General features: G+C 59.6%; 1 protein-coding gene across 3 annotated transcripts in view; it reads right to left on the minus strand.

Moving 5' to 3' along the window:
- ABR (ABR activator of RhoGEF and GTPase) overlaps positions 1–14,782 on the minus strand; it is a 39,813-nt gene extending 25,031 nt beyond the window's left edge. The window contains exons 1-2 of one of the 3 annotated variants that reach the window (XM_030472657.1): positions 14,682–14,782; positions 624–808 (exon numbers count right to left, since the gene is read on the minus strand). In XM_030472657.1, the coding sequence (XP_030328517.1) occupies positions 624–731 (108 nt within the window). In that variant the 5' untranslated portion in view covers positions 732–808; positions 14,682–14,782. Of the gene's footprint in view, positions 1–619; positions 809–5,372; positions 5,628–14,681 lie in introns of those variants that run through there. The other 2 variants (XM_030472662.1, XM_030472659.1) reach the window with 2 other exon arrangements.
- Positions 14,783–15,452: the final 670 nt, after the last annotated feature.

The following is a 15,452-nucleotide window of genomic DNA, read 5'->3' on the forward strand; positions in this document are numbered from 1 at the left end:
CCGGGGCACACAGCCCCGATGCCCCCGGGACAGCGGCCCTACTGTCCCCGGGCTTTACAGAAGCTTTTATCCTGGAAAAATACATTTTTCCCTTTTGTTTCCCGCAGCTCTCCGAGCATCCCTCCTGTGAAACCCCGAGGATGCTCTCGGGAGAGCAGAGGGAGAGGAGGGGTTAAATCCGAGTTCCCAGAAGGGGGGTGACACATACAAGGGGTTCCTCCCCAGCCGGCGGCTCATCTCCAAGTGCCGCTAGATGGAGCCGGCAGCGCGGCGCAGCGGCTACCCGGAGCCCGCGGGCTCCCCGCAAACCCCGCGGGCTCCCCGCGAACCCCGCGCTTCCCACCCAGCCCGGCTGCGCTACAGCACCCGGTCCCCTCTCCCCGAGCAGCCCGTGCTATCCTGGCTCTGCCACTGGGGCAGGGACACGCCACGTCCCACCGACATGGCACCACCAGCAGCAGAACACGGTGCTGCACCTCGGAGTTTGGGATGCTAAGGGACAGTCCCGCAGGTCACAGCAGCATCAGACCACCACCGACAACACTGCTGACACGACCGAGCGGGTACCCACAGCCCCAGCTTCAACCGCACCCAGCACAGAGCTCCGCATCCCAAGCACCTACCCCTGTGCTGAGGCTGTCGGTGGGTGTAGGGGAGACACCGTCCCCGCTGTCCTGGCCGCGGGCGCTGAGCTGGGGGGACATGGTGGGTGATTCATCGATGTAGGGCATGGTTTCCGAGCCCTCTGGCAGCGCCTTGGGCTCCTCGTTGCCCTCGGCGTCATACTCGTCCGCACCATAGTTGAAGTCTGCCAGGGGAAGAGAGGGTGGTGGTGAGCATCCAGGCAGCGGCACGGCCGAGGGTCACCACACAGCACACCACAGCCACCCACTTGTGGGTTACCTGCAGGCAACAGACCCCGTATCCAACCCCAGGGCCATGCATGGACACGCACGGCAGCACCTGCAGCCCACCCTGGCCCCACCAGCCTCGGCTGCCTGCTTTCTGTCTGCTCCAGCAGGCAGAGCATCACACAGAGCATCCTCAACCCCACAGGGCATCCTCTGCTTGACACACTTCCCTAAATTTGCATAATTAACGGCACAGAGAGGCCTCGGGCCTCCTATGTGCAGGGACAGCTGCTCTGCCAGACGCCTTGGCCCCACGCGAGTGGCTCTGCCCTGCCTGCCCATCATCCGCCATCCCCGTGCCATCCCTGGGGAGGGATGGAGATGGGCCGGCAGCCACAGCCACCATCCTCCCTGCTTTCCATGCCCATCCTCCTTGGAGAGTGGGAATGGGTGCCAGGGAGGACGCCTGGGTCCGCAGCATGGAGGACATTGCCACTCCCCTGGAAGAAGGTGGATGGTGGCATCTCCATGGCAGGTGGGCAGCTTGGTGGGGCAGAAGGGGTCTGCTTTCCCCAATGCAAGATGAAGCCACCACCATGCCAGGCCAGCACCCATTTTTGGATGACCCACAGTGTCTCTGTTGCCCATGGGAAACCATTTTGGGGAGCTGGAGCCCCAGGTGGGAGCTGGGGGGTCCCGGGGTCTGCGGCAGGTCCCCAGGGCGCAGTGGGGGACCGGGGTACATCCTAACCTGTTACCATGGAAACGGCAGCAGCTCGGTGGCGGCGGGAAGAGGTGTCTGCAGCAGCCCCGAGATGCCGACAAAGGGGAGGGGGAAGGGAGCCCGGCTGCGGCAGGGCCTGCCGCGGGGTGCAGCCAGCACCAGCCCCCCCGGGACCCGCGGCCAAGACCCGCTCAGTAGCTCCCAAAGAGGCCGTGGGCACGACCTGTGCAACTCCATGCCAGCCCCTCGCTCCCCCATGGCTGTCCCCACAGACTCCCTGTGCATGGACAGCAGCAAGAACCCAAGCCAAGACCCTGGCTAATACCGTGGTTGATATCCTGGCCAAAACAGGGTACAGCCATCCCAGACCAAACCCTGCACCACTGACACTTCGTGCCCCCATAGCCCTGCCACCTTGGCCAAGGAGTCCCCTGACTCCCACCAACACTGCTCACTCATGAATATTGCATTTGGTTTCCTATTGAAAGTGGATGAATCTTTAAGTCAGAGAGCACTGCGAAGCCCGCTCAGGCTGGGAGCCCTGCTGATGACAGGGTGGGATCCTGACATCCCACCCCCAGATCCAGAATGGACACCCGGAGAGGTGGAGGTCCATTCTGGATCTGGGGGTGGAACAGAGGAGAGCACTGACATGGGCCAGATGCATCCCGGCTCTGCCAGGACACCACAACCCCTCTCAGACCTTGCTTAGGTCTGAGCAATTAAGAGCTAATAACCACACCTCAGAGGCTGGGGAACCACTCTCACCCAGCCACTGCATCCCCAGATCAAGCCAGGAGCTGAGTGGCAATGAACAAGCTGGATGGGCAGAGGTGGGGGAGCTCCTCCTGATCCTCAGCTTCCAGGGAAAGGGGATCCCTGGCTCTAACCTGTCCTGCCTCTTCGTGGTGGGATGTCCCTCGTCCCTCCTTTGATGGGTCCCAGCTGGGATGCATCCAGCACCAGCCAGGAGCAAGACAGCACGAGGTGCATTAGCACTGGTGTCCCCCCATGTTGGCCACCTCCCCAGGACACCCACCCGAGCCCACCCACCAGGCACTGCCCCTGGGCTGGGGATGCCCCAGGGAAACCCAAACCTTCCACCCAGGCTCTTTTCCCCATCAGGCGGGGTCTAAGGGGGAGCCAAGCAGCACAGGGGACAAAGCTGAAGGTCCCCACCGGACACACCAACTTGGAGGTTCCACCACCTCCCCTCCACCAAGGCCAAGGTCTGCAGCTCCAGACTTAACGGCGGGGTGGGCACCTGGAGCAGCACCAGCATTGTGGGAGACCTGGCAACCCGGCTAGGTTGACTTGACAGCAAGGTAATGAGGAACACAGCGTTAATGAGGTGGCTGGGGACCCTGGGAGGTGACACCCGCAGCCGCACAGGGAAGAAGGCGGCATCGATGGCACAGAGAGGGAAGGGACTGGCCTGTGGGATGCTGGAATGATCTGGCTCTCAGGCAGCCATTGCTCCCAGCTGGAGCAGATCTACATCCCGGTCCCAGAATGGAGCTGGGGAGGAGATGTACAAGCAGTACCCCAACAGGCACCCATGGAGAAGGACCCTGCACTGCCCACAGGAGGAAGGATGGAGCTGTGTCCCCACAGCTCCAGCTGTGCTACCAGAGGCCGCGCAGTATTAATGGGGAAGGCCAGGATCTCTCCAGCACCCGCTGCAGGGAGGGAAGCAAGCACCATCAAGCAACCAGGATGGACAAGGGGAACATTGCTGGGTGAGGGGACACGGAGGGTCCAGCTCCTGCATCTCCCTGCTTGTGGGGTGCTCCTACCACCCAGCCTGCCCAAACCAAGCGCCTCCCTCCTCCTCCCACAGCTGCATTGCCCCTGCAGCCTGTTCCTGTGCCCGTGCCAAAACCCAGTGCTATTTTTGCTTCCGTTTTTTAGCAGCAGTGGAAATGCTCCTGCTCCACCCCAAGGCGTGGGGACCGAGGGGAGGGAGGTGGCCTGGACCAGGGGAGCCACTCTGGGAGGGTGAGGACACCTTGACCTGAAGCAGCCTTGTCACCCCAGCTCCCACACACAGCCCCGTGACCCTGAGCTGGATCCAGCCCCACAATGCGGCAAGGGTTGGTGCCCATGGGATGCTGACACCCATCACGACAGGGGTCCTATGGGCTGGTATGTGGACCCAGGAAGGTGACAGGGCCAGAACCACATCACCACAGGGGATTGTTTTCCCCAGGAAAAGGATGTTTCTGTTCTGCCACATCTTCCCAGCTAATCCCAGCACGATGGTCCCCAAAAGGAAGCACATACAAGGGCAGTGTCTGGCTCCTGCCCAGCCAAGGCAGGGGCAGCACAGTCACAGCAGCTCAGGGTGGCATTTTCTTCCCTTTCCAGCCAGATGGATGCTGTTCCCTGGCACCCCAGCAGTGCACCAGCACATCCTAATGCTTGCCCATCCTATCCCACTGCCAGGAGAAGCTCAACACCCGCATGGAGCCTGTAAGGTTTTGGGGAAATGCCACGATTTCCCTGTGCCTGGGTGAAAATTCGCCATGACAACACGGATGCGTGAGCTGGCCTCGGACCTGCCTCCGCGGGCCTCCTCCAAAGGGTGGCTCAACACAAACAGCATCTCCTCCACGCCATCACCACCTTCCCTGCTGTGACGAAGGCCAGACCCTGTCCCACATCCCCCAAAACATGGACATGCCAAACAGCTTCCTCCGCACCTTGGCAAGAGTGGCTGGAGCAGGATTTAGGATGGCAGAGCCACTGCCTTGCAGACATGCCTGCGGCTGGGAAGGAGAGTGCAGATGGGCTGGATGCGGCCCCCGGGCTCCATCCCAGCCGCCTGCACAAGCTGCACCAGACCCTGGGACTGCTGCTGCTAGATGTGGCCTCTGGCTGCAGGTGTTTGGGCTGGAAAACTTGGGGTAGCTCATCCCTACGCAACGTGCCCCCCCAGCAGCCCCTGGCTCCCTCCAGGGCACAGCAGATGCCAGATCCATGAAGGAGGGCACCATTCCCCCTTCTCTGGAACATCCCACCTTCCCACACACCCGTGCCAAACCTGGCCGCCCCACAAACGCCAGGCTCTGAGCTCAACACTGCACTCCAAAACCCAAGTCCAGGGTGCCCACGCAGCTCAATGCTTCCTCAGAAGGAACAACAGGGACCCTGTGACCGAGTCCCCACATCCCCTAGCTGTGTCCCTGGCTCCCTTGGCTGCTTCTGAGAGAGCTGCCATGGGATCAGGACCAGCGCAGCTCCAGAGCTCGTTCCTCCCTGCTGCCCGTCTGTGGGATGGAGGGATTCGCACCCCTGGGATGCTGCAGGACGCCCCCAGCCCCTGGGTACCGACACCGCGTTGCCACAGCATCCTCAGCTTGGAACCTTGGAGCTCACTGCAAAAATCACTGCTGGGGGAGAGCTGCCTTCTCACGGCCACAGAGGGATGGGGATGGGACCCAGAGCATTAAACACCCACATCCCCAAGGACCCCCATGGGCTGTCAGGCTGCTCCAGCCCCAGCGAGACCCATCACACCGAGGCCACCGTCACCCATCCTGCTCATGCAGCCCTCCGGAACATGGGGGATGCTGGACCAACTCTGATCAGCACTACCCTGCCACCGGGATGCTCAGGGAGGGGAGCACAGCATCGGCTCCGCTTGGGAGCCCCCCGCACAGCATCCCCAGCACACACAGCATCTTCAGCACGCACAGCATCCCTCCCCGGCGCGACGCAGCATTACACAACAGGTAGTGGGGACCCAGCACCCCGGCCCCCCCTCATTACCCCCCCCCATAGCCCAGGCCACGTACTGCTGTAGAGGGTGTCGATCCAGGAGAGCCGCGGCAGGCCGCGGTGGCTCAGCGGCTCCATGCTCAGTGGGCTGTGCCGGCTCAGCCCCGCCAGCCGGCTCTCATCGCACAACAAAGGCGGCGGGCGAGGGCGGGAGGCGGGGGGCTGCGGGCCCCGGCGGGGTTGGACGGGAGAACCGGGCACACGGCGGCTTTGCTGCCAAGGGTGCCCAGGGAAGGAGGTGCTGCCTGGCAATGGCAGCGCGTCCCGCCTCCCGCCCCTGATTGCCGCGGGGAGCCGAGCTCAGCGTCCCCCCCGCACGCAGCCACGCAGACCCTCCGCAGGGGTCTGGGGACCAGGAGGAGGAGAAGGAGGGGGTGGTGGTGGTGGTTAAGGGGCATAAGGCTGTCCCCCAGGCTACCCCAAGGAGAGTGAGGGGAAAAGGGGAGTCCAGCATCATCACCCTTCCACCATGGTTTTATCTCCTTCCTATCACCCTATGCCCCCTTCCCAGCAAAACCTCACCAGCCCCTCAAACCACTATGGCTGAAGGATATAGACTGCTCTTGGCTCTGGTGCCCATGGCTCTGGCAGCCACAGGAGTAACCAGGACCTCCAGGAACTGACCTGCCCCATACAATCAGGGTCAGCAGAGCAGGGCATGGGCAGGCAGGGGTTAAACCACCCTCCCCAGCTCTATGTAGCCAAAGGAAATATAAAGTGCCAGAGTCATCAACCCCAATATGTCAGGGCGCCAGCCAAGCGTTCAAGTGCAGAGACTGCCCTGGTTAGGCCTGTGCCGGCACCGCTGTCCCCGTCCCAGCAATGTGGGCAGTATTCCCTGCCGGTGCCCTCGGCTTCAACCTGCCGGGGTGGGCCTGGACCAGATGGGAACAGGGCAGGAGGGATAACGCTCCGTCGGGCACAAGGGGAAGGTAGAGCCACTGGAGCATGAAGTGCCAGGACACGGGTGGCATCAGCGATTGCCCTGTCTGGGAAACCTGAGGAGACCCTGCCAGGGCACTGCCACCACCCAATCCCTGCTCCCAGGGATATCCACGCTGGGCTTGGATGCAGCCAATACATTCGGAGGAGCGCAGCAATACCAACACTGTGGTACATGGAGCCGCCGGCATCCAGGGTCAGGAGCCACTGCTGTCCCTGGCACATTCCTGCCTCCCGGGGGCTGTATCCAGCCCCGGCATGGCAAGGACCCATGCCACAGCCACCACCCCATGTGCTATGAGTCACTGGGTGCTGAGTCAGAGGGTGCAGCCACATGGCTGCCATTTCCCACCCCTCGCCTGCCCCAATCCCAGGTATTTCAGGGAGTCCAGCACATCCCCAGCCATCCCATTGGATGCTGCTGGGCACCATCACCCCTATGCCGCTCAGTGCCAACACTTCCCTGCCCAAGGGTGGCCACGATGTGACAGTGTTCGCTGCTCTCCATCCCCTGCTAACTCCCCCATTTGCTCCTGCCCAGGCTCCAGACACCACGGCCTGTCCCTGCTGCATTAAAGATTCCAATGGAGATTCCCCTCCATCCTCCACAGCCAAACCCTGCAGCCCCCACAGTCCCTCACAGTACAAGGCCCTGCCACCCAGCACAGCAAGCCACCAGGAAGGCAACAGTGGTTTGGCTGAGCACATTAACCCCGTTTGCAGCAGGAAACCACACTCCGGTGTGCACCATAGCACCACCACCAGTGGCAGCAGCACCAGTAGTAGTAGCATTAGCACCAGCAACACAAGGTGCAGCTGCTCCCCCTCCACCACAGTGGCTGCAGAGCCATGGGGTGGTTGGTTTTCCATGCACAGCTCACTGCATGCACTCCAGAGGTTTTTCCACGTTCTTCCCCCAGCCAGACACACTTTTTGGCTGCTCCTGCCTATCCCTTTCCACACCACCATGCAAACTCCGCTTTATCCGTGATGCCCAAATTGTGCTGCACCCAATGGGCCTTACCTGGCTGCACACACCAACCGTTGCACACCCTGGACAAAACCCCACCAAACCACTGCGCTTTGTTTTTAACTTTGGTTTTCGGGCTATTTTCACCTTTGCAAAAACAACAACAGCAAAACCCTCAAACCTGCAAAATAGCTTAACCTCCTTCCTCTCCACAGGGCTGGGGGGAGCACTCATTATCCTGCAGCAACACAGAGCAGCCCTGGGTGAGGGGGTGCTGCCACCCGTGTTCTCCCCCCCAGCTCTGACCACAGCACAGCTCCAGCTGGGAGCATCTCTGCAACAAGAGCCAAAACCCGAGTCCTGTAGTTCCTCCCTGCGACAGGCCAGCCCCACGCTGCCCGCCTGGTGTCTGCCCAGCCCCTGCCACATGTTGCCCAGCCCACATGTTGCTATTTAGGGACTCTTGTGCAAGAGGCTCCTCCTGCCACAGCCACATGAGCCTCAGCGCTTGTCCAGGGCTGGGCTGGGGTGGGTGATGGGAGATCATGGAATCACACACTGGTTGGGGTGGAAGATCACCCAGTTCCAACCCCCTGCCACAGGCAGGGACACCTTCCACTAGAGCAGGTTGCTCCAAGCCCCTGTGTCCAACCTGGCCTTGAACACTGCCAGGGATGGGGCAGCCACAGCTTCTCTGGGCAGCCTGTGCCAGCGCCTCACCGCTCTCACAGTAAGGAATTTGTTGCTGGTATCCAACCTAAATCTCGCCTGTTTAAGTTAGAACCAACCCAGACACCAGCCAAGAGACCACCTTTCTGAGCTCCTCCAGCACCCATCCTGCTGGGCTCTCTGGGAGGTCTGGGCTGTCCCTCGCTGGAGCAGAGCAGCAGCTCTCCCCTTGCCAGAGAGTGCAGAGAGGGAAAAGAGGAATAAATGAGAATGTTTCCACCCTCTCCACCAAGGAGGGCAGCAGATCCCTCCTGCTCCTGTCCTGAACGTGCTACTCCCCAGTTGAATTCAGCATTAAACTTCTCCCCCAACATCACTTTCCTGCAGGATGGAAACCCTGATGTCTGCGCTGCATCATCTCCAAACTCTGCTCACAGCCCCAGGGTACGGTCCCACAGCTCCCCACTCCACAGGGAGACAAGCAGGAGGCCAAAACTGGGCAAGTTCCCCCCCAGCACACATGGCAAAGAGGGCAGAGACCCAACTGCAGCAGCAGTGCTCTTGGCCTCTCAAAATACCAGACAAAGAAGGAAAGAAAGGTGGTGGCTACTCGCAGGAAAAAAGCCTTTAATATCAGATGAAGGCCTGAGCCAGCCATCGCATCATGTCTCTCTTCTGAGAGGGAGGAGATTGCGGCCATATCTGCCAGCACTGCAGCCCCAGGCTGCTCCTCTCCCACCCAGCCTCAGTGCCAGCACTGCCAAGATAGCTCTGCCAGGTTTGCTTCCCACCAGAGGACCTGTGAAGGATCAGGAAGAGGTGTTGGTTCAGTGCCGGAACAAAACCCACCCACGGCAGAAAGCCCCGGTCCAAGCACAAAGCTGTCCCTGTCTGCCAGAGCTTCAAACAATCCCTGAACTGGGACTTATCTCGGGGCAGATCTGCAGGATGTCCTCTGTGATTCTGCTCAGGCTACAGCCAAGAGAGCCAAGAAGTGCTGCTGCTGATCTACTGATCTACATATGCAAATTATCTCGCTTAGCAAACACTGATAAAGTAACAAGGGTGGGAAAGCCAAGTCTATCTGAAGACGTCTCCCGAGGATGCAGCAAGATCTGTGTGCTCCCTCCTGCTGTTCAGCCCTGGCCAACCTCCCAGCGCCTGCTCAGCGGGACAAACCCAGCAATGCCATGAACCAGGACACAGGCACTGTTTTCCTGGGATGGATGCACACTTCAATGAGCTGCCTTGGCTAAAGCAAGTTTCCCTCTCTAATCCAAGGGAAGCACAGGGGAAAGTCAGCACGGGGGAAAGCATCTTCCTCCGTTCACTGCTGCAGGGTTGGCCACAGCAGACCAGCATCCAGCAGCAGAGAGAGCAGAGCCATCCACTGGGATCCCAACTGGCAGCATCACTGGCCACGCAGGGCAGGAGGGGAGGAGAAACCAGCCGAACAAAGAGCCCCACTGCACAGAAGTGTCTTTCCAGGGGGAAAAAAACCCAAACCAGATTTCAATAGACTTACAATGCAAATGTATTCAGGCCCCGCAGGGCACTTCTGGCTGGAGCCAGCCACCTAATGAGGGCTGCTTGTGTGCCCTGCTGCTGCCGCTGCTCCTACCTCGGAACCACCAATCGCCCCACAAGTGACCACCACTGCACTGAGCCTGGTGGTCTGTGGGCCACCTCTGAGCCAAAGTGCTTGCCCCATGGCAGGTACAGCCCACAACACTGCTCGCACCCAAGGATGAACTGCATCCCCTCCTTCCCTTCTGCAGACCATAGAGCCCACACTGCTGCCCACTGCCTAAATGATGCTGAGCTGGGATGCTCAGCATCGTCTCTGCCCCAAATACTGGGGAGGGCAAATACCCAGCCGGTGGGACCATGCTCAGCCAATGGCATACAGGGATGCTGCAGCCAGACCTATCTGAGAGATGTCAGCATGTCTGGGCTGATGAGAGCGAGTACCAGAGCCAGGAGAGAGGAGGAAGCCACCCCAGGAATGCTCACACCGATGCCGAGGATCTGATTCAGAGGACATGCAGGTTCGTGATGCTGGGCATCAGCCAGATTCCCACTGCAACCACATTCAGCTGATGTGAAAGCTACGGCAAAGGGGAGCAGGACAGGGGAAAGCCAGACCCAGCCATAGAGACACGAGCACCAGGGCCCACTCACCCACTGTCCCCCTGTCCGGTGACAGGGACCCCGGTCCCACCACGCATCCATCCTGCTCAGCATTTGCAGGGTGCTGGCTCCTGGAAGGGCTGTTCCTCCATCCAGCAGATGCTGCATCCACTGCCCTAGAGCAGATGGTCACAGGTTTCCCCTTTGCTCTTCCAGCTCCTTTACAAGCCTTCTGCTATTTGCCCATCACAGGGAAGTTACTCCAGCAACCAGCACTTACTGCTCTCATTTAAAAGCTCTGCTTTTAAACTGTTCTACTCAAAAGCTTTTTAGCCCCATGAACTTCTGCATTTATTTATGATTTTCTTCAGCAGTGCCAACCTGCCCCAGGGTTAACCCTGCAGACCCCATCTCAGGCAGCAGCGCTCTCCGGGGAGGCAGCCCCACATCACACAGGGGTTCTTGTCAACGCTGCCATCATTTTTCATGGAGAAAAGCCACCTCCTGAAATGCTGCTGGGCCCCAGAGCAGATGGAGATGATTCAAAGGTCCCCAGCAGGCAAACACACACACACACTGCGGTTTTGTCCTCGCCTAAGCAGTTAAAATTAAACACTGAGCCTCTGCCTGGCCTTCCCCAGCCAGAAGAGGAACTTTCCGCACCTTCAGAGCCAAAAAAGCACTTCCCAGCAGTGGGGAAATACAATCAAGTAAAAGTATAAAAAAACACTATGAGGACACAGAGGTGGTAGATGGGCTCCTGGGGAGGGACGAGCCCCATGCACACACCTCCCTGCTTCAGCACAGACCCCAGACCTCCTCCTGGTGCTGAAGGAGGGGAAATAAATGCACAGACAATGCAACACGGCACCTCCCCAGGCACAGTGGGATCACTGCTCCTTCGCCTCTTGGACACAGCAACCTACCTCAGACAGTAAGAGATGCACTGGGATAAGCTCTGCACTTTGCTCGCTATTTTCTGTTCTCCCTTTGCTGGTGTTTTAGTGGATTTTCCAAGAAAGGGACAAGGAACCAGCAAGGTCCAAGAGTGACTCAGGACAGCAGAACAGAGCCCCACCTGCAGCGCTGCCCCATCACCCCCAACTGCGGACGACTTTCTCCAGAACAGAGATGCCACTTTTGCAGCATCATGTATTTGCCAGCAGCAGCATGAACTGAAAGCAGGGATGGAGCAGCAAAAACAAGCCCCGCCTTTACACAAACCACACCAGGAGCCCCCAGCATGACACCCATTGCAATCCAGCCCCCAGCCAGGCACACCGGGATGAGATGGGAGGACTCCCTGGGAACTCCAGACACCCCAGGTTCCTTTCCCCATCTCAGGCCTTTGATGCACACACCAACACCGCCGCTTTTCTGCACTCACCACTGTTCGAGGCAGGGACCCGCAGCCTCCCTTCTCATTTCCCAAGGTAAGGCAGTGTGGTGGCGCGAGCAGAACAGCCCACGTGACTCCAGGATCTTTCCATGACAGAAAGTGTAATTCCAGCTAAACAGAGGGCTGGGGATTTCACTTACAGCACAGCTCGCAGCCGCAGCTGTAACCAGATCCACCAGCCAACCCCACCATGGACTATTCCAGCTATGCCAGTGCTTCTCACCTCAGAGCTTGCATTTCTGGGGTGCAGGGTGCTGCACAAGGTAGGCTGGGAGGCTCCCAAACCCAGCGGCCTTCAAAGGAGCTTCAGGAGCTCCCACAGCATCCCAGCTCCTTGGGAAAGCCAGCCTCTTTCTCCACTTCCAAGGGCAAAGCAGGGACACCCAGCACTTGAGTTTATTCCACCTCTGTGTGCACTACCCAACTGCTGGGCACAAAGCACCTCCCGATGAGCATCACCACATCCCTCCTTTTGGTAACCAGCAAGTCACCTCCTGCCCACTCAGCTCACCCTCTCCTTGTGGGTACCAACCCGCAGCACCGGACCGTTCACCCCAGACTTGTGCTGTGGCAAAAGGGAGGTGATGTGATGGCGGCAGCACCCAGCACACCCCAACTACCACCGGCATGGCCACGCACAGCACCGTGCGTGCTCAGCTGTGAGGCCAGCTGCGTGTTTGGCCACAGGGAGAGGTGACGCCCGAGATGAAGGGAATTTTAGTCCTTTCCACGCTTCGTTTTTAGCCATCTGCTCGCTGACGCTCAGATTTTGTTGGTCCTGGGTGAGCTGGCATAGGCGTTATCTCAGATGCCAGGATCATGTATCTGGCTGTCACACGCACTGCTCTCATGCAATAGCTGCAAACAGGCATCTTGCAGATTTCCTCGCTTTAAATCAGATTAATCACAAGCTACTTAAATGAAACCACTGTCTTTCCCTAGTAATCCCCATAAAGACAATATTCAATACCCCTTTGCTTGCTGTTCAGACAGTGCTGCTGTAGTTTACAGTGAAACAACCACATTCAGCCACAGCCACGGCACTGTTAAGCTCCCAAATTCACATTAAAACACTGAGGGACCTAGGCAGAGCAATGCTAACCGAGTTACACACCACCTGGAGAAGCAAACAGCACTGCGACCAGGAGTTTTTAATTATATCTGAAAACTAAAGAGAAGTGAGAAGAAAACAAGGGGAGGACAAAGTTAACCAAGTGTCCGGAGAAAGGGGGATCTGAGCAATGACCACACGCGTCTTACTGTACTCTCCAATTCTGCTTTTAAATGTCAGCGCCATCAGTGCACACAGGCGCCCTTATTCACGTGCAACAAAGGAAAGTGCTGATGCTTGGGAAAGGCCTGGGACAAAGCTGGGGAGAGCTCATTGTAGCAGCCATCAGCCAACAGAGCCTGGCTGTGCCATGGAGCAAGGAGCTGGGTACTTGGTGCAGGGGATGCTGCCTCCTCGGATGACTGCAGGAGCTGGGACTGTGATGGAGACCCATTTCGGGGAAGAACATGAGGAAGAGGCCACATTTAAGCACAGCAGATGCAAACTTGGATTTCAAGGTCTCGCCCAAAAGACTCACCCCAACCAGCTGCAAAGGTCTTGGTCCAGCCATGGCATGGGACTGGAGGACGCTTTTGACTTATGAAGCCGGGACCCTCAGGGGCTTACACTGTGCTCCAGGGAAGCCCCTTTAACACGGGTCCCTTGCACAGTGCTGGGTGTTTGGAAACATTCAGGAGCATTACCCTGAATAAATAAGATCTGAGCACAAATCAGAAGGATTTGCGCTTGATCACTCTGATACGCTCAATTCCCCTTGGCTGCTGAGCAGCTCTCCAGAAACTACAACCAGTGCCCATTGATGGGGCGATGGAGAGGAATTTGGGTGGCCCTTTGAAGGCAGCACATCAAGTGTCCTTGGTTGTCACCATGGGGCTGGGAGCAGGATCCCACAGCAGGTCCCAGCCGATTGGGGAGAGGTACAAACACACGTGTGAATGAGCCTGGAACAGCAAGGAGACAACACCAAGAGCAGCCACATACTTTGGACGTTTCACCTCCAGACAGCTCAGGAAGGTGAAAAGGAAACTGAGCTGTTCTCCAGCCCTGTAGCCTAATGCAGTAAATACAAATTACACTAAATATTAAGCTCAGTTTGAGATCAGAGAACTTGCTACCCCGGCAATCTTAAACCAGCATGATACAGCCTCAGGGAAAAAACACCACCCTAAACCATCGAGCAAGAACAAAATTAACCCCAGTCAGCTGCAGAATTAGCAATGTAAAAAGTGACATTCTCTAGCTGTCAGGACAGCACTTGAACCTGGTTTAAAGCTGATGCAATAACAACTTCCAGGCCGCTGGAAGTAGGACAGCGTGACGGGTGACAGCGCTCGCTGGCTGCGCCTTCAGTGCCACAAAACAGCCAGTCACTTGCAAAATAACATCGTCCTCAATCCGCCCAGTGGAACGCCCCAGAACACCTCATCACCTCGGCATGCTGCTGCTTTAGCTGCTCCAGGCCCTCCCCATGGGAGGTCACAGGGTGTCACCTGAGCGGCGGTGTCCCTGTGAGCCAGGTCACACCTTGAGAAAGTGACTCTCCCAGTGGCCCAGCCCCAGAGGTAGCTCCTGGGCCAGCGGCACATCACCAAGAGCCAGCTACAGGGGACCGGCCAGTCACCCTCCCTCCTCGCATGCCCAAGGATGGGGCCTTGGCATGGGATGCCCTTGGAAGTGGGACAGGGATGACACAGGAGCTTTTGGGTCACCTTAGTGGTGGGATGGGGACAGCACAAGGCTGCGGGTGGCATTAGATGTTTGATGGGGATGGCACAAGGGCTTGAGGTGACCTCAACCATGCAATGACAAGGGATGCCCCTGACTGTGTGAGGGGACAGCCTGAGGAGACCATCAGATCCTCTGCCATGCCACAGCATGGGATGCAGCGATTGTGTGACAGGGACAGCACAGGGCCTTGGGATGTCCTCAGCAGAAGCGTGGCATGATATGGGGAAATGGGGATGGAGCGGCACGGTGTGCCCTTGACTGTGCCTTGGGCATGGCACGGGAGCTCAGGGTGGACAGCAGGAGGGCTGGGGATGCCCTTCCCTTGCGCTAGGGCTGGCACAGGGACTGGGGACACCCCGGTCCGTGTCGGGGGATGCCCGGGACGCAGGGCGGGCACGGCCCCCCGCGGCACCCACCTGCCGAGGAGGCGTCCTCCGCGTCCGAGCTGCCGCCGCTGCCTCCCTCCGGGGAGCTGCCGGGGCCGGGCGTTGTGCGGAGGGCGGCGGGCAGGGGCGGCGGCGGCGGCGGCGGGGGGGGAGCCCGGGCCAGCGCCGCCTCCAGGTATCCCACCTTGAACCGCTCCTCGGCCAGCGCCCGCTGCAGGCGGCGCAGGTGGCGGCGGCAGCGCTCCAGCTCCCGCTCCATGGCCCGCACCGAGCCCAGCTCCATGCGGGGAGCCGGCTCCCCGGGGAACTCTGCCTGCCAGTGCCGAGCGAAGTCCGCCCGGGCCGCCTCGTCCGCCGCCATCCCCGCCCCGGACCGAAGTTTCCCTCCCCTCTCCCCGTACCGCTGCCACCGCCTTCCGCCCCCCGCAGCCGCCGCCGCGGGGCCTGACGTCGGGGTCCGCCCCCGGCCCGCCCCGCCTCGGCCCGGCCCCGCCGGGGCGGGGAGCACCGCGGACACCGCCCCCGGCTCGGCTCCGGCTGCCGGCGGTGGAGGGAGCGACCGGTCACCGGTCACCGGCACCAGGCAGCCCCGCCTCTGCTGCGGGTCCCTGGAGCGTCCCAAGCGGGCTTCATACGGGATGGGTCTGGGGGGCCCGAGCTGGGGCTGGTGCTGTATTCCCGGCTGTTTGGATGTTCGGTTCCTCCATCCGCACCTCCCGCAGGAGCCGGGAGGATGCTGTGCAGGCGAGGAAGCGCCTGGCTCGGCAGCGGCAGAGCAGCCAACAGAGCGACAGCTAATGG

The sequence above is a fragment of the Strigops habroptila genome (genome assembly GCF_004027225.2).
Source record: "Strigops habroptila isolate Jane chromosome 13 unlocalized genomic scaffold, bStrHab1.2.pri S16, whole genome shotgun sequence".
Classification (NCBI taxonomy): Eukaryota; Metazoa; Chordata; class Aves; order Psittaciformes; family Psittacidae; genus Strigops; species Strigops habroptila.